Source organism: Lampetra fluviatilis, chromosome 53 (assembly GCF_964198595.1).
Source record: "Lampetra fluviatilis chromosome 53, kcLamFluv1.1, whole genome shotgun sequence".
Lineage (NCBI taxonomy): Eukaryota > Metazoa > Chordata > Hyperoartia > Petromyzontiformes > Petromyzontidae > Lampetra > Lampetra fluviatilis.
This window is the reverse complement of record NC_136327.1, coordinates 4,744,103-4,762,225: the sequence shown is the minus strand read 5'-3', so window position 1 is coordinate 4,762,225 and position 18,123 is coordinate 4,744,103. Positions and strand designations below refer to the sequence as shown.

At 50.1% G+C, this 18,123-nt stretch overlaps 1 protein-coding gene across 3 annotated transcripts in view; it reads left to right on the top strand.

Moving 5' to 3' along the window:
- The window catches only part of LOC144949313 (BDNF/NT-3 growth factors receptor-like), a 283,555-nt gene that overhangs the window by 162,983 nt on the left and 102,449 nt on the right, over positions 1-18,123 (top strand). For all 3 annotated transcript variants that reach the window (XM_078879268.1, XM_078879269.1, XM_078879267.1), the window contains one exon: positions 11,126-11,332. In XM_078879268.1, coding sequence (XP_078735394.1) covers positions 11,126-11,332 — 207 coding nt within the window. The remainder of the gene's footprint in view (positions 1-11,125; positions 11,333-18,123) is intronic.

Genomic DNA, 18,123 nt, shown 5'->3' with positions numbered 1-18,123 from the left:
TTATTACAATTGTCATTAACTACGGCGGCTGCAGCAGCCGCAGCATTAATCGGGGCGGCCGCTGGGACATTTCGAACCGTGAACGTTGGGCGGCGTCACCGCCGTGGCTGGTGGCTGCTTGTTGCTGTCCGGTTTCCCCCCCCCACCTCCCACACCGTACCACCACCACCCCCGCCAACCCACCCACCCCACCCCTCCCCCCCACCCGGGCTGTATCAAAAACCTCTCGCTCTTAAGCCAGCCAAATCCGCGCACGGGAAGTCTACGCCGTCTTGAATGCCAGTGCAAACAGCCGGAGGAGTTGAGGGTTCAGTGTACAGCCGCGCTTCAAGTTTCGGCGGGACACAGAGGCTGCGAGCCAGGGAATACGATGTGCTAGGCAACAGGTCAAGCCAGATGCTCTTACATCTCTCCACCCTCTAGGCGATCGGTGGGGGTGGTTGGTAGTGGGGGAGTGGGGGGGGTGCACGACAAACAACTCATTGCTCGCACACGCGGAGATAAAGTTCAGCCAAAACTCATCATGTTATATTTTATAGCGGTAATTAAGCGACGGCATTGGGGCGATGTGGCGACGGTGGTTGCGGTGGCAAGGGTTTAGCGCGACCGGCCAGACCCCGAGTTCGAATCCCGACCACCACCATTAATCAATTCTCACTGCCCAGCGAAGTGAAGTATGGTCATTCGCACCCCATGACTGACACGACGGGTGCGGGCGGTGGTGGAGGGGGTATTCCACCATACGTGGATTGACAACAAGCTGTAAATGATGATTGTTATTATCGTGAAGCGATTGTGAATCAACCGCAAGCTGCGGTGGTATTACAGAGCGACAGAAAATGTGGGTCCCGTGTTAGTCTGTGGGCTCCATGCTAATATTTAAGTTTTATAGCAAACACACTATTTGGTGGTACTGCATTGGCAGCGGGTGCAAAGGCACAAATAACAACAAAAACTCAACACATTCGTCAATAACGTCGCGGCCTTAGATAGAAAAAGCATATAATAGGCGACGTTTTAATCAATGGCCCTTCTTCACGGAGCGGCCAGAGCGGTAGAGGCCAGAGATGCCTATCTGTGTGTTGTGAAAAAGGGGTGTTGCCTGAAACGTCGACTTTTATATCCTTTTTTATTCTAAAGCCACATAATTATTACCGAACGTGATGAGTTTATGTTGTTATAGGTTATATATACCTAGTATATGGGTCTCTCTCAGTGTATGTGTGAGTCTGAACGTCTCTGTGTAAGACTGTATGGGTCACGGGGTAAGTCTCTCGGTGTCAGTGGCGTAGCACGATCGGCTTTTGCCTTGGTGCCAAAAATGAAACTGGGGTGCCCCCACCTATACACTTTTATTTTGTATTTTGTATCTTTTTACTAGGTGAGGCCCACTGAGCTATAGAGTTCTTTTTCAGAAAAGACCTGGCTATCGTGTGAACATTTACAGCAGCCAAATACTCTAAATACAAGTTTCTGAATGTGGGGGGGGGGGGGCGGAGGGCCAGGACAAAAAAAATCCACGCGCACACGGAGAGAGAGCGAGAGACACGCAAACTCCAAATATACAACAGGTGTCAGGGTCGGGATCGAACCCACGCCCTCCTGTGTACCAGGCGATGTAGTTCTCCTAGCCACCGCGGCACCCACCGCCCCCCACACCCACCCATCCAACCCCCTCATCTCAACCCAGCGCTTGGGTCTGTTCAGCCCGCGGCGCCCTGACGCAGTTGCACCGCCCTGCACACTCGATAGCCACCCCACGTCACCGCTGGCCAACGTCTCCCCCCAGGGACAAACTCCAAAATTGAAAATCCTTGGCATCGCGACAAGATGGTTACAACTCCGTGCAGGGTGGCCACGTCACAAATAACAACAACAAGAACCGCCATTCGCCACACAGTGGCGGTGACCACGGCGCTTGTGCCAGGCTACGTGCACGTTGAGGCCACGTGAAGTGTCGAACGCCCCCTGGCAGGAGGTCACGGGACAGACCCAGGCGCCATCGGTCGACTGACTGAGATGCCTGGCCGATGGCACCACCTGTGCCCCCATACTGTTCCAACTTGCTGCGCTTTCCCCACCGGGCAGCCCCGCTCGTTGTTGTGAGCGTCGCTCCGTTGTTGCTGGTGGGCGACTGCCTCCAATTGCCCAGTAGCAGTCGCCGCGTCCTTCAAGAGCCTCCTCCACAGACGCCGATATTGACACCGCTGGTACCGGTCATCGGCAAGTCCCCACCGCCAGCCACCGCCTTATCCACCACGCGGCACACGCGAAACAGCGCGCGCGGCACACCGCTTGCGCGCGCGCGATAAGGAAGGCGCAGCCGTGATAAGGCGCGTCTCGGGGTTGACGCGTCTCAAAGCGTGGCCGTGCCGGGCCCCCTTTGGAAACGCCTGGCTGGGTGTGGCACTTGGTTTTAACATGCGTAGCGCGCAGCCCCAGCCTCGGGCGGGTTGTTGGGTCGTCCGAGATGCATCGGCTGCGATGCTCTGCAGTGTGTGTGCTGTGTGTGAGTGCTGTGAGTGAGTGCTGTGTGTGAGTGTGTGCTGTGTGAGTGCTGTGTGTGAGTGCTGTGTGTGTGAGTGCTGTGAGTGAGTGCTGTGTGTGTGAGTGCTGTGTGTGAGTGCTGTGTGTGAGTGCTGTGTGTGTGTGAGTGCTGTGAGTGAGTGCTGTGTGAGTGCTGTGCTGTGTGTGAGTGATGTGTGTGAGTGAGTCCTGTGTGTGCTGTGAGTGAATGCTGTGTGTGAGTGCTGTGCTGTGTGTGAGTGCTGTGTGCTGTGAGTGAGTGCTGTGAGTGAGTGCTGTGTGTGTAGTGCTGTGTGTGTGTGTGAGTGCTGTGTGTGTGCTGTGCTGTGTGTGAGTGCTGTGTGTGAGTGCTGTGCTGTGTGTGAGTGCTGTGTGCTGTGAGTGAGTGCTGTGTGAGTGTGTGCTGTGTGTGTGAGTGATGTGTGAGTGTGTGCTGTGTGTGTGCCGTGTGAGTGTGTGAGTGCTGTGTGTGTGTGCTGTGTGTGTGTGCTGTGTGAGTGTGTGAGTGCTGTGTGTGAGTGCTGTGCTGTGTGTGAGTGCTGTGTGCTGTGAGTAAATGCTGTGAGTGAGTGCTGTGTGTGTAGTGCTGTGTGTGTGAGTGCTGTGTGTGAGTGCTGTGCTGCGAGTGAGTGCTGTGAGTGAGTGCTGTGTATGTGCTGTGCTGTGTGTGCTGTGCTATGTGTGTTCTGTGTGTGTGAGTGCTGTGTGTGAGTGCTGTGTGAGTGTGTGCTGTGTGTGTGAGTGCTGTGTGAGTGTGTGCTGTGTGTGTGCTGTGTGAGTGTGTGAGTGCTGTGTGTGTGTGTGTAGTGCTGTGTGTGAGTGCTGTGTGTGAGTGCTGTGTGTGTGCGAGTGAGTGCTGTGCGAGTGAGTGCTGTGTGTGTGTGAGTGCTGTGTGTGTGTGTTGTATGTGTGTAGTGCTGTGTGTGAGTGCTGTGTGTGTGTGAGTGCTGTGTGTGAGTGCTGTGTGTGTGAGTGCTGTGTGTGTGCTGTGTGAGTGTGCGAGTGCTGTGTGTGTGTGAGTGCTGTGTGTGTAGTGCTGTGTGTGTGTGTGAGTGCTGTGTGCGTGTGAGTGCTGTGTGTGTGTGCGAGTGAGTGCTGTGTGTGTGGGGAGCGGTGGTGTAGCGGTTAGCGTGCTGCGCTATGAACCTGGCGACCCGGGTTCGGTTCCCGCTCACAGCCATCACCGGTGACGATTATCTGAACCGGTCATGGGCCGTCCCTAGGTCAACTCAGCCTCAAATGAGTACCTGGTGCGGTGTGTAAACATCGCCACTCCGGAGACAAAGGCGTCGGGGCGTGGTGCTGTCCACCCACCCTACCAACGTGTGCCATGCCGACCTTCATAGGCGCTCCTCGCTAACGGCACTTGCCCCAACAGCCCGCTAAGGCTGTACGGGGGATCTTTGTCTTTCTTTTTGCAGCCTGACAAAGAGACACGTGGTCGCCAATCCGCCATTGCCACTCAATCGTCCCCGCTCGCATTGAGCCAGGCTCTATACGCTGCTGCTGGATGGATGAATCCTTGCCAACGCTGATGCCAACCAGCCCCCACCCCGTCCACCACGACTCGCCCCCCCCCCACCACCCCGCCCCCCCCCATTGGTCCTGCGATGCCACAATCCATAAGCTGATCACAAGACATCGATTCTTAGGCACGCGCAATTTGTCGCACGTATTTGCGAGATTGAGAAATCGATGTTGGTCGAGGTAGCTGCGGCGTTGCCACCTCCACGAAATAATATCGCCATCAGACAGCACTGATTTATCCACTGCTTGATGAGCCCCAGCACTGATGCCATGCAGCTGCGTCTCGCTCCGTCACGGATTGCCTCGCTCATCGCTCCGTCTCCACGGAGGTGGTCCCCCGAGGAGTGGTTCCCTCCACTGGTGGCCCACTCTGTCACCGGCCATGTAGGGTGCGAAAGAAGTTCAACGTGCATGCAACATACTTTTACTTTTATTAATTTTTATTTTTTACCTACGTGACTTTACTGAAAAAAACCTAAGAATATGAATACTTACAGTCACGAAAGCTTCAAATCTAGAACAATAGATTGACTTGTGGTGAGATGCCACCCTCCAATATGAAGTTGTCCTCTTTATGGGCAGCGACAAATGTGTTGAGCGAATTTCCTTGGTACTGTCGTAACACAGATGAAGGTTACTATGCGGGTGTGGGGGGCAGAACAATGTAGAACAAATGACGTGGGATAGAATTAGGGGACATTGCTCGTCACATCTGCTGTGAAAGGGGGGGGGGCGGTGGGAGGTGAGGGGGGCGGGGTATTCACCCCCAAATGTCACCCATTTATATCGTCTTGAGGGACAGCGTTCTTGACAAATACGTTGAGTTATTTCTGCATGCGTTGGCTGCTGCGCTCTTTTGAGCCGCTAGAGCCAGACAAGTGATGATCGCGACTCTCGGCTCCGGATGGGCGTAAAGTGTCGTGCTGAGAGGGCGAGGGAGGGAGGGAGGGCGGGGGGGACAGTGTTTGAGGGTGGCATTTCACCACAAGTCAATCTGTCATGCAGGCACGCGAGTGATGCGTCCAAAAGTGTTTGTTTGCCAACAGCATTCACTCACAATCTTCGAGGCTGAAACTTTTTTTTGTTTGCTTGGGGTGGAAGTACTTGTTTGTATGAGCATGGACCACTTTTTATTTTGGTTGTGATACAGACAAATGGCATTGTGGGGGGGTAAATGTGAGAATTGCAGCTTGAGATCTGCCGTAGGGTTTTCCCGGGTCGCTGGTGGACATTCCCACGAATATATAATGTCAAGATTGACCGAGGCTATCCTGATATCTTCCTTAGAGCAGTCACAATCCAACTCTGTTGGTATTCTGTTGTCCACGTCACCGCTGGTGGAAGGGCCTCCACTACTGCACAAGAGAGAGCTCGAGAAAGACCCCGTGAGGAGTGGAATTTTGGCCTACTCTTCCACGCTGACCCCGGAAGTCCAGGAAGAATTGGGAGTACCCACACTTTACCCCACCGCACGCGACCTGCCGATCGCCTCAGTCCGTGATGGTGGCACCCATTCACGCCGCTGGGTGAACAGATGCAGGGTTGTCGCCTTGCCAGGAGATCGAACCGGTGGCCTCTGAGTGGCAGGTCGAGTGGCGCTGAACGTTTCGCAACGGCAGCGTCAAATATCTGTGGGAGTGCCAACATTTATTTTGGATTTGCCTTACGGCATCGGTCACGGGGCAAGCGTGCGGGACACATAACACGTGTGACTGAACCAGACGGCTCACGCTGAAATTCGGAGACTGCCTTATTTTAGCGCACAAAAGGCAATGATTGAACATTACATCGCACATTAGGCACGAACGTTTTCTCAATTGGCACGGCGCAAAGTTGAGCGGAAAGTATCATCAACTTCACCTGACAATAATTAACACGTGGGATCTTTTGTTTAATTGCTAACGATGTAATTACATGCCGGCAAAACTGTGTTGCAAGGTGGTAGGTGCCTGGTTTCTTAAGTTGCGTCGGGTTGTGCTGGAGTTACCATCACTCTCAACTGTCACTGATCATCACTGCTAATTGACTTGTGGCTCAGGCCGCGTGAGTGGAAATTCCAACGACGCGCCTGAAAGCCCTCTACCACCCGACACAGCCGAATAAGAACGTCGTCGCGTAAATACATTTTAAAGCGTATGAAATAAAAATGAATACATTTACAAAAAAATTATAAGGACATTTAAAAACATATGAAATAAAAATAAATACATTTAAAAACATACAAAAACGTACAAAATAAAAATCTATTAAATAAAAATACGTAGATTTAAAACATTAAATAAATACATTTTACAACGTCGTCGCGTGAATACATTTAATAATGTATAAAAATTATAATAAATGTTTAATATTACATAAATGAATAAAAAAAACTTATGAAATGAAAACGCATAAAACAAAAATATACATTTAATAATGTTTTGTTATAAATCTATTTAAAACACAAAATATAAATAAATGCAAAAGTAAATAAATTGAAAAATGTACAAATAAAAATGTACAGCGTAAAAATGAACGCATTTAATAAAATTCAACAAATAAATTTTAAAACGCATTAAAGTTAAACGTCCTCACGTGAACACAACGTTTTTGCCAGGAGTAGCAACCAGCATCACAATTCTGGCAGTCGCCCAATGATGTTGGCAGGAACTAACGGCGAATTGTCTGGACCCAAGAGTGAAATGTGTGTGTGTGGAACGCTTTCCAAATCTCTGATTAAATACGTCGTCACATTTTAGATATGTACTTAAAGCATGCGCCGATGCTTGCTTGGGCTTCCTAAATGTCACTATATCCCCTTTCAAGGCCTCAGGCAATTAGTTTAATTGTAAAAGGTTTCTAAAGGTTTCCGAATGCTGGTAGACGTTCCAAGCTAACGCGAAATAATTTTTAAAAGGGTTCACTCCTAAGGAGCATGGCACCTGCGCTTTCCTCGAGGACTGTATGGACGTGTTTTTCAATAGCGACCACTAACAGCGCGATTCGTTTCATACGATTCGTGCATACGGACGGGGATTCTCAATGAGCATTAAAAATTGCCATGTTTTCACGTGCTATTGTACCTTTAATTTGTTTTATTTGTCTAACCTTCAGCGTACGCAGATGTATCTAAGTTATACATCCATTAATGTTTGTACGTTTGTCTCTGCATGTTCATCTAAGGAAATATATGCTGCATTAGTTAACAGCCCTTTTCATCTTCTTGGTTCTTTCGGTAAAGTCACGTAGAATGGAAATAATAAAATAATAAAAATAAAACATAATAAAATAATTATTTTACGTGACTTTACCGAAAGAACCAAGAAGATGAATCCCTGCAGTCACGAAAGCTTTAAATCGAAATTTAACAGCCCTTTGTCAATCCACTGCTGGATGTGTGTCGGTCATCTCGGTTGTTTTATCATACATCACCCTGATGGTCAGTGCACGTTGGTGAGGGGAGGGAGGGTTTCAGATTTCACTCAACGCTCGTGATAGCCGTGGCTGGGAATGGAACCCAGGTAACCAGATTAAAATGGCAGCGCGCTGACCACTGCAACACCGCCCCACCCGCTCACATACCCCTTCATGGAACCCTCGCAATATTTATTTGTGTTTGGTCACAGTGGGAGGAATAGATTACCTCCGTCGAAATAGCCTTTGGAAAATGTTGATATCAGCAAAAAAGGACCCACCGGCAAAATAAAAAATATCACGAGATAAAAAAAAACCCGCCACGTGACTTCACACTTTAACGAGAGTGCGTTTTGTTGTGTGAGTATTCCAATATCCACACAAAAAAATATCTCTCTGAGGAGGAGCGGTGGCATAGTGGTCAGCACTCTGCGGTTTAAATTTGGGATGCTTTGGCCCTCCTCCACAAACCTGCATTCCACCCACGTGGTGAAGTATGGTCAAACAACCCCCATAACCGACACGATGGGACACCTTCATCCAGCAGTGCATTGAGAGGGAGCTCGACAACTTAATGTGTAGGGTGGTCCCAAAAGTCAGGACAAAGAGAATTAGTTCATTTCGTTTAATGCATGCATTACAACATTTTTATTGTTTATTCATTAAGTTAAAATACGATATATTATCATTCTTAATATCTATTTTTCTTCTTCCTTTAGGGGGTCACCTCGAAACTGCCGTTTACAAAACTCGACCAAGAACCCTGAATGACAAAACATAATCAATGAATGATTTTTTTTTAAGATTACACAGCTGTAATCTGAAGAAAAAAAAAGACTAAATTAATTTCAAAAGAGAATTTACGTATGCATTAATGTTAATGGAATTCGATTTTAACATTTGGTAAAATAAATAAAATAACCCTACGTTATTTGTTAAAGTAAATCAATTACCCTATTCGTCCTGACTTTTGGGTGCCAGAATGGCGAGATGTTAACTACCTCGCCTGGTATACAGGAGGTCGTCGTGGGTTCGATCCCGACCCTGACACCTTTATATTTTCAGTTCGCATGTTTTTTCTCCAGGTCCTCCGGTATTATCATCCCTTCCACATTTAGAAGCGACGTTGCGTTCAGAGTGTTTGGCCGCTGTAAATGTGTGCCCAGCTCGCTTCTGAAAGATAGCCGTGCAGCTCAGCGGACCCGCTAAAATAAAATTTAAAAAAGCCACCGCGAGATTTCTCGAGACGTGCGATCGAGACAAAAAAAAAGCGTCTCGCGTGCGGTTTGTCAGCCTGCCACTGCGGCGTTTGCCGCCCGAACGGCGAAGGCTTTTGCCGCTCAGTGCGCTCGTCCATTTGTGCGTGTAATGTCGGCAAGCTGCGTATTTTACACACCATTTTGTGCCACCGCTCCGCTTCCTACACATCTCGCCGTCCCAGCGGTAATCTGCGGAAAGCAACTGGCGAGCACCGGGGTCCCATCGGTGCTCCGAGTTCTGCCTCGCACGGATGATGGGGCTTCAGTGCGTGTGTGTGCGCGCACGTGCGTGTGTGTGTATGCGTGGCTGTCTGTTTGTTGTCGTTGTTGGCTGTCCGTGGGGGAGCGGTGGTGCAGCGGGTAGCCGCACTTCCAACTCAGCGAGCTGAGTTCGATTTCCTTTCATGGCCAACACCAGTGACGATTATTTGAACCGCTCCTGGCCTCACCCCTAGGTCGACTCAGCATCAAATGAGTAGCTGATGCGATGTATAAAACATCGGCACTGGGGAGACAAAGGCGACCGGGCGTGGTCTCGGTCACCCACTCAACCGTGTGCCGTGCCGACCTTCATAACTGCTCGCTCACGAACACTTGCTCCAACAGTCTGTTCGGCTCTAGGGGGATCTATGTCTGGAGCAGAGGCAAACTGGGTAGTGTTGCTACATGTCCTGGTTTTCCCAGGATCATACCTTTTTTTTGTATAAGCAGCTGCTCTGGAAAATCTGTGAGTCTTCCCTGCGTGTTGTCAGTCGCGTACCAATGCACCGCTCGCAACAATGAACCAACACGCTGTGCTCCCGATCCTCATCTGCTAATCTGAGATATTCTCTGCTCGTGATCCGTCCCGTGATTTTCACGCCTCCGAGGTGGTGGGTGGTTAGTGCACTGAGCAATGAACCCAGCGACGAGTTTCATTCCCGGCCAACGACTGACATCGGTAGCGATTATATGAAGTCCTGGGCCTCCCCTAGGTAGACTCAGCCTTAAATAAGTTACCTGCTGCGATGTGTAAGCATCAGTACTGTGCGTGGCGGTGGCCACATCACTCCCTCGTGTGCCGTGCCGATATTAGTGAGGGCGGGGGGGGGGGGGGAGATGTTTGACCATACTTCACCATACTGGGCACAGTGTGTCTTGGTGAAGGGGGATCCCAGGACCGGTTTAGATATTGCTCGCCATTGATGTTAACCGTGGCCGGGAATTGAACTCAGGTGGCTGAGTTTAGAGCGCAGCGTGCGGAAACCACTAAACCACGACTCAGCACCATAGGTATTATTATTATGATTCAAGTTAACCTCGTCCATGTCGCCTAGATGATGGCATTGCACGTATTTATGTTAAACTTATTTAGCAGCGTACGTAGTCAACCGTAATAATCGGAGGTGCTTGAAGGTAACGTGGAGACACGAAACAGGTGACGCTACTGCGAGAAAGGATTTTAAACTCTGAACAACTGCGAAGTAGCCTCATTATGTGTGAGAGATATTCCTGAGCGCTTGAAATTCTTTCTATTTTACCAGGTAAGGCCCACTGAGCTATATCGCTCTATTTCAGGAACGCGTGTTTCTAAATGTGGAGGGAAAAACCAGAGAACCTGGAGAAAAATCCACGCTACCATGGGGAGAAAACACGCAAACTCCAAATATACAGCAGGCGTCAGGGTCGGGATCGAACCCACGACCTCCTGCATACCAGGCGAATGAGATAACTAAACTGTAAAATAAACTCGTTTTTATTTATTTTACCAGGTAAACCCCACTGAGCTATATACAGTAGCTCTGTTTCACAAGCGTCCTGGGCACCAATCAAAGCTCAACGGAGTTGCTTATCTGGTGGCAATGTATAGCAGTCAAATACTCTAAACGCACGTCGATTCTAAATGTGGAGGGGAAAAGCTGGAGGACCCCGAGAAAAATCCACGCGACCACGTGGAGAACACGCGAACTCCAAATATGCGAGCGTCAGGATCGAACGCACGACCTCCTGTATACCAGGCGAGGTAGTCAACATCTCCTAGCCATTCTAGATTTGAAGCTTTCGTGACTGCAAGGATTCATACTTTTAGTTCTTTCGGTAAAGTCACGTAGGTAAAAAATGAAATTAAAATTTATAAAAAAATAAAAACAATAAAATCACGACGTTTCGGAGGCAACACAAGCTTCCGTCTTCAGGTGAAACTGTCACAGCAAAAAATCTGTATCAGTTCCGCCTGAAGACGGAAGCTTGTGTTGCCTCCGAAACGTCGTGATTTTATTGTTTTTATTTTTTATTCATTTTAATTTCATTTTTTACCTACGTGACTTTACCGAAAGAACTACGAGTATGAATCTCCTAGCCACCGCGACGCTTTAACCGACGCCGGCCCCCGTCGCGCGCCCACCGCTCTCCTCTCCCCCCCTTCCGCGTCGACTCGTCAGGCCCCGTGCCGGCGGTGATCGGCAGCGAGGACTCGGCGAGCCCCCTGCACCACCACCACCACCACGGCGCGTCGGGTGGCAGCGGCTCCTCCATGGACGGCGGCCCGGACACGGTCCTCATCGGACTCAAGCGCATCCCCGTGATCGAGAACCCGCAGTATTTCCGCGCGACGCCCGCCTTCCTCGACTCGCCCGACTCCTGCTCCAGTGAGTAAGCGAGCGGTCGCGGTTGAACCCAACAGGGTCGACGTCCGGCGATCATTGGTGCTGCTGCTTCTGGCTGCTGCTGCTTCTGGCTGCTGCTGCTGCTGCTTCTGGCTGCTGCTGCTGCTTCTGGCTGCTGCTGCTGCTTCTGGCTGCTGCTGCTGCTGCTTCTGGCTGCTGCTGCTGCTGCTGCTTCTGGCTGCTGCTGCTGCTGCTTCTGGCTGCTGCTGCTGCTTCTGGCTGCTGCTGCTGCTGCTTCTGGCTGCTGCTGCTGCTTCTGGCTGCTGCTGCTGCTGCTTCTGGCTGCTGCTGCTGCTGCTGCTTCTGGCTGCTGCTGCTGCTTCTGGCTGCTGCTGCTGCTTCTGGCTGCTGCTGCTGCTGCTTCTGGCTGCTGCTGCTGCTTCTGGCTGCTGCTGCTGCTGCTTCTGGCTGCTGCTGCTGCTGCTTCTGGCTGCTGCTGCTGCTTCTGGCTGCTGCTGCTGCTGCTTCTGGCTGCTGCTGCTGCTTCTGGCTGCTGCTGCTGCTGCTTCTGGCTGCTGCTGCTGCTGCTGCTTCTGGCTGCTGCTGCTGCTTCTGGCTGCTGCTGCTGCTGCTTCTGGCTGCTGCTGCTGCTTCTGGCTGCTGCTGCTGCTGCTGCTTCTGGCTGCTGCTGCTGCTTTTGGCTGCTGCTTCTGGCTGCTGCTGCTGCTTCTGGCTGCTGCTGCTGCTGCTTCTGGCTGCTGCTGCTGCTTCTGGCTGCTGCTGCTGCTTCTGGCTGCTGCTGCTGCTGCTTCTGGCTGCTGCTGCTGCTTCTGGCTGCTGCTGCTGCTTCTGGCTGCTGCTGCTTCTGGCTGCTGCTGCTGCTGCTTCTGGCTGCTGCTGCTGCTTCTGGCTGCTGCTGCTGCTGCTGCTGCTTCTGGCTGCTGCTGCTGCTGCTTCTGGCTGCTGCTGCTGCTGCTTCTGGCTGCTGCTGCTGCTGCTTCTGGCTGCTGCTGCTGCTTCTGGCTGCTGCTGCTGCTTCTGGCTGCTGCTGCTGCTTCTGGCTGCTGCTGCTGCTTCTGGCTGCTGCTGCTGCTTCTGGCTGCTGCTGCTGCTGCTTCTGGCTGCTGCTGCTGCTGCTTCTGGCTGCTGCTCGTGCTGAAATGCAGTTGCGGGACTGCACGGTGTTGTCTCGGTGCGGACTGGGACTTGTTAATGTTTTTATCGCAACTCGACGCGAGCCCGGTACGAAGCGCCGATCGCAACCGGGGGGGGGGGGGGTTGAACAGAAACTTTGTGAATGACATCCCGATCTCGGCGCAACAAGGGGAAATGTGGGCTCAACTTGGACTGTTGTTGTTGTTTTATTGCTGCCTAACCCCAAGGGTTGCATTTGGTGTTGACAAATCGACAGGAATTTACGCACACGCGCAATTTGTATCCTTCTGTACCGCTATTTATTAGCCATTTGCTTACTTTTCTCCATCTTGCTCGGATATCCTTTTTTTATATTGTAACTTTGCTGATCCCGCACCCCTACCGTATGCAGGAGGTCGTGGGTTCGATCCCGACTTCATAACTCATCGGATTCCTCGTCCGGCACGAATTAAGATTCCGAAAGCGCGTTTTGCCAGTGGTGCACTCACGCAATTAATGAACCCAAGCGCGCATTTAACGAGTAGCCGATTCCTACACCGATTATCGCTTCGTTTAAACAAATGTTCCAAACTTTGTGTCAATTACTTCACCCGCAAATGTGTTGGTTCGTTGGCAAATACCACGTATAAATATTGCCCCACTAACAGCATGCTCAATTTGCAGTAAATACCGCACGCAGACAGGCATACAGGTTATCAAGGCAAGTGCTGTTAGCGAGCACCTATGAAGGCCGGAACGACACACAAGGGGGTGGGTGGCCAGCACCACGCCTGGCCGCCTTTGTCTCCCTTCTGCCCATGTTTACATATACATTGCACCAGGCGCTCATTTTAGGCTGAGTCGACCTAGGGGAGGCCCAGGACCGTACTGGTGTTGGCCGTGAGCGGGAATTGAACTCGGGTCTCCGGGTTTGTAGTGCAGCGCGCTTACCGCTGTGATACCGTGCTACCGCTCCCCACAAACCCCACACACATACACAGGCGATCATATATATCCTAACTACTGCGGCAAGGTCACGGGAAGGTGACCAGTAGCAAAGGAGGTTGCAACGGCAGTTAAATCACTTTGTGTTCTTAGTTGTGTGCATCAGCAGCAGGTGTGTGGTTAGCGGCCAGCGTTCACCACGAGATACCTGACCATCGCAACCTGATCGAGATGTTAACTACCTCGCCTGGTATACAGGAGGTTTTGGATTCGATCCAGACCCTGACGCCTGCAGTATATTTGGAGTTGTGTGTGTCTCTCTCTCTCTCATCGTCATCACGGTGGCTAGGAGATGTTAACTATCTCGCCTGGTATACAGGAGGTTGTGGGTTCGATCCAGATTCTGACACCTGCTGTATATTTGGAGTTTGCGTGTCTCTCTCTCTCCCATCATCATCACGGTGGCTAGGAGATGTTAACTACCTCGCCTGGTATACAGGAGGTTGTGGATTCGATCCAGACCCTGACGCCTGCAGTATATTTGGAGTTGTGTGTCTCTCTCTCTCTCATCGTCATCACGGTGGCTAGGAGATGTTAACTATCTCGCCTGGTATACAGGAGGTTGTGGGTTCGATCCAGATTCTGACACCTGCTGTATATTTGGAGTTTGCGTGTCTCTCTCTCTCCCATCATCATCACGGTGGCTAGGAGATGTTAACTACCTCGCCTGGTATACAGGAGGTTGTGGATTCGATCCCGACCCCTTGCTGGATATTTGGAGTCTGCATTTTCTCCCCGCGGTCACGTGGATTTTTCTCCGCGGCCTCCGGTTCTTCCCTGCACATGCAGAAACGTGCGCTAAGTGTATTTGGTTGCTATAAATTGTCCACGTGATAAGCCACTTCGTTGAGCTATCATTTGTGGCCAGGTCACCTCTGAAAAAGAGTGATATAGCTCAGTGGGTCCTTACGCGGTAAAATAAAAAAAAAAGGGTAGAGTTATCATATCCAACCTATATATCGATAGCCAAGTAGCTGTGCACCAGCAACCACCTCCGAGCAAATCGTTCAATTGGTCACAATGTCAGGTAATGATGGAATTCCAAAATCTACTGCTATTCTCTTTTGAGTTATAGGCCACCGTTTTATTCGTGTTGTTGTACGTTCTTCTTCTGCTGCTGCTGCTTCTTCTTTTTCTTCTTCAATAAGTATCGATGCATAGGCTAATGCAACAATCAATTGCAGTTGATGGATCGATGCATAGTTAAATACGTGTCTCCATATGGGCATGGTGGGATATCGTCACCCATTGCCCCATGCAAACTACATTTTCCATAATACAGGTTTTTAGATCGCGTAAAAATATAAATGTGTCGTTAAACCCGCCACCACCCGACACAGCCAATTAGTAAGGTTTGTCACGTACATTGAACGTGCCAATTCGTCACTAGTACAGCACACTGGTGTGTTCGAGAGTCAAGCCACCACATTTAAAATCCGAGTACGACGTTTCGCCAGTATTTACAACTGGCTTCATCAGGCGACAGCCAGAAATGACATTTTGCACGAGATCACACGGCGCTACGATACCTGACAACATTTCTCTCTTACGCAGGTTTGTTTTGACTATGCCTTCTCAAAACATTATTTATTTTCCCGGCGCATGTTGATGCTTCTCAGTTGTATCAGGCACGCGGTATATATACGAGCTAATCTCTTTGTCTGATCAACTGGGTGACCTTCAACTATTTAAGGGCACGCACAGGTGTGTGTAATGCCACATTTGCTTTGTTGATATTCCAAATTAAATGCCATGTATTTTTTTTATTTATTCTATGTGCTGGGCCGTTCATGTAAATGTTATGTAAAGCACTCGGACGTGCCTTTGCTCACATGAAGTGCGCCGTGTAAACAAAGGTGCGTATTTATTCATCCTACGGTTGAAGGCGGTGGACAAAGCACCCCCACCGCAATGTCAACACTTTTGTCAGTGACGATGCCTTTGAAAGGAGAGGGAAAAAAAGTAAACGCAGAATATCCGTGAAAAAAATAGACGCAAAATTTTAATCAGCCACATAGTGGAAAAAATAAGGCCCCGTTATTCAAAATGTCACGTGTCACGCGTGTGCGTTTCCTTATTCGACAGTGTTGTTGACGGACGCTTGGGGATTTTTTTCGTCGTATAAAGATTTGATCGATTCGTAGTCTGCGAAGGAGGATTTTTGTCATCTGAAATTAATTTACTTTCTTTAATTGAAGAGGAGACTTTTACATTATGTGTCACGTGCGCTGGAGGGGCCAACAAACCGACGCTTATAATCGTGAGCACACACCCAGGCATAATTCCCACGCAGCCGGAGTCGATCTTGCAACACACAACAACAACAACAAAAATCAACGAAACTTCCGGCTTGCCAGGCACGCAGTACTTATTAAAATTTAATTTATTTTTAATTGTTTTGATATTTTACTGATTTCCCACCGCACGTCCGAGCTACGTGCAAGATAATGCAGAACCGTTATCGGAGTGCCGTCTTTCAAGTTTTCAAGGTTTAATTTATTAGGTATAGCCCTGTGAGCCATGCGGCTCTTGAGTCGGGTGCAACCGCAACAAACAAAATATGAACACAGAACATCTTAAAATGACGACGGCGTTATTGACTGGGGGCAGGGGGGTACGCTAATCTCCGCTCGGGATGACTTGGACCATTGACGAAATAGGTCTTAGGGTAACAATGCCGCTCGCTCTAATGCTGAATAAGTGAAGAGAGCAATTTTTGTTATATATAATTAACTACTTTTCTTCGTGCAATTATCAGTCTTGCATTGTGCACAATTAGGCAGGGAGAAATACATATTTATACAGAAACATCTGAAATGAATTGACGGCAATTTTGCCACTTGCAAGTTTCCACAGTGATCACCTGACGATGCAGGCAGTTATGAGAAGGAAACTGGCACTATTTGGACACGTATGTAGGATGAACTACAACGGGAGCATTACAAGTGTGTCGTTCGGAAAAAATGGAAGCGACCGGACAGAGAGGAAGTCCTCGCAGAGAATGGCTTGATGACGACGACGACACCGCAAGAGATTCGTGCCAGAAAGATGTGGCCACTACTTGAGCATGTTGACACACGACAGAGGAAAAGTGGAAACAAATGACGAAATGTGCAGTGGACACCGACGAGCTACCTGCCCATGAATCGTGATGATGATGATGACCTGCTCGGTATAGTTTCTTCCTCATCGCCTCTCATCGCACGCCACACAATCCCACCATCGCGCAGCGTAGCCGTGCGGCGGTGAAATTCGGCATCGCGTTTCTGACTCCCCTCCCCTCCTCTCCCCACTACGCTCATGGCTTGAGGCAGAGGGGCAGCAGTTGGACGGGTGATCATTCACCAGACGCACTAAGGGGCCGCACCTGGGGGGGGGGGAGGGGGTCAGACTTTTGTGACGATGTGTGACGAGGGGGGGGGGGTTTGAGAAATGTGACGTCACATCAAAATGCGCAACTTAAAATAAATATAGACAACACGTTCTACTTAATTAAATAGACTTTTTAATAAATGTTTTCTCCTACAACATTAGAGTGGTGCAGCGCCACATTAAATACGCACTACAATGACAATAGTTTAAAGCGATTTGAAGCATGTTTTATTTTTTTGGGAGGGGAGGCAGAGCTTTGTGACGTCATATTTGGGGGGGGTCTGACTTTTTGTGACGCCTTGTGACGAGGGGGGGGGGGTCAAACATCGTCCAAAATCGCGTGACGCCGTTTATGGACGGCCCCTTACTCATCCCGACGCTGAAAATCTCAATTGGGATCACGTGGTGGCAACACCCCCCGCCCCCTCCCATCAAATGCGAAAAAAAACTGTTGGCAGGACACTCCATAAAATGAGTCTGGAGACTCGGCGAGGCTGAAATACGCCAAATTAAGTTAAAACAAACTGACTTATAATAATGTGATAGGGTTTTCATTTATTCTGTGTCGTCATTGGAGGTCAGGCTTAGAATTGCTCCTCACTCCACTCGAAAACGTGGCTTAATTATGGGAACGCCCCGACACTCGGATTCAAACCCAGCAGACTGCTCTGAGCCCCTCAGCCAACTGCTGACCACCTCAGCCCCCCCCCCCGCGACACCTAACCGTCGTCACGTACTTAATTATCAGACCATCTGCGTATATTCGACGTAAAGCCACTTAACGTTTGGTTCCGACAACGTGCAATCCTAGTCAACATTAAAACGATCGATGCGTCGTTACAAAACCACTATCCGGCATGGACCCCCCCCCCCACCGCCACTTGCCTTCACGTACTGCCTTTATACTTCGCACATCCCAATTGACGCCGGGAGCCCCCCCCCCCGCGCTGCTCCCAGCGATCCCCTGTCGAGAGACCTCTGATGTAGGATGAGGGATTGATCATTTGACACGGATGTTTGCAATCCGCGGTATCAAACGGCACTACCTTTGGTGTCCTCGCAGCTGGACCCGACGCTTTCCGCAACTCTCGACGGCTTGCGTGACGGCGAGTGGGATGGTGGTTGGGGGTGGGGTGGGGGGGCGCAGGCGGGGGGGGGGGAAAGGTCACTCGGCTCTTAAGCTCCCTCCAAGGTTAAAGCGAGGGTTCGGATTAGAGGTGGAGGCGCGTGCATTGCAGCGCGTGCGTGCGGGAGGATTGAGAAAGGGGGAGCGCGCGTTGGGTTGTTATTTATTCTATCTTTCCAGGTAAGGCCCACTGAGC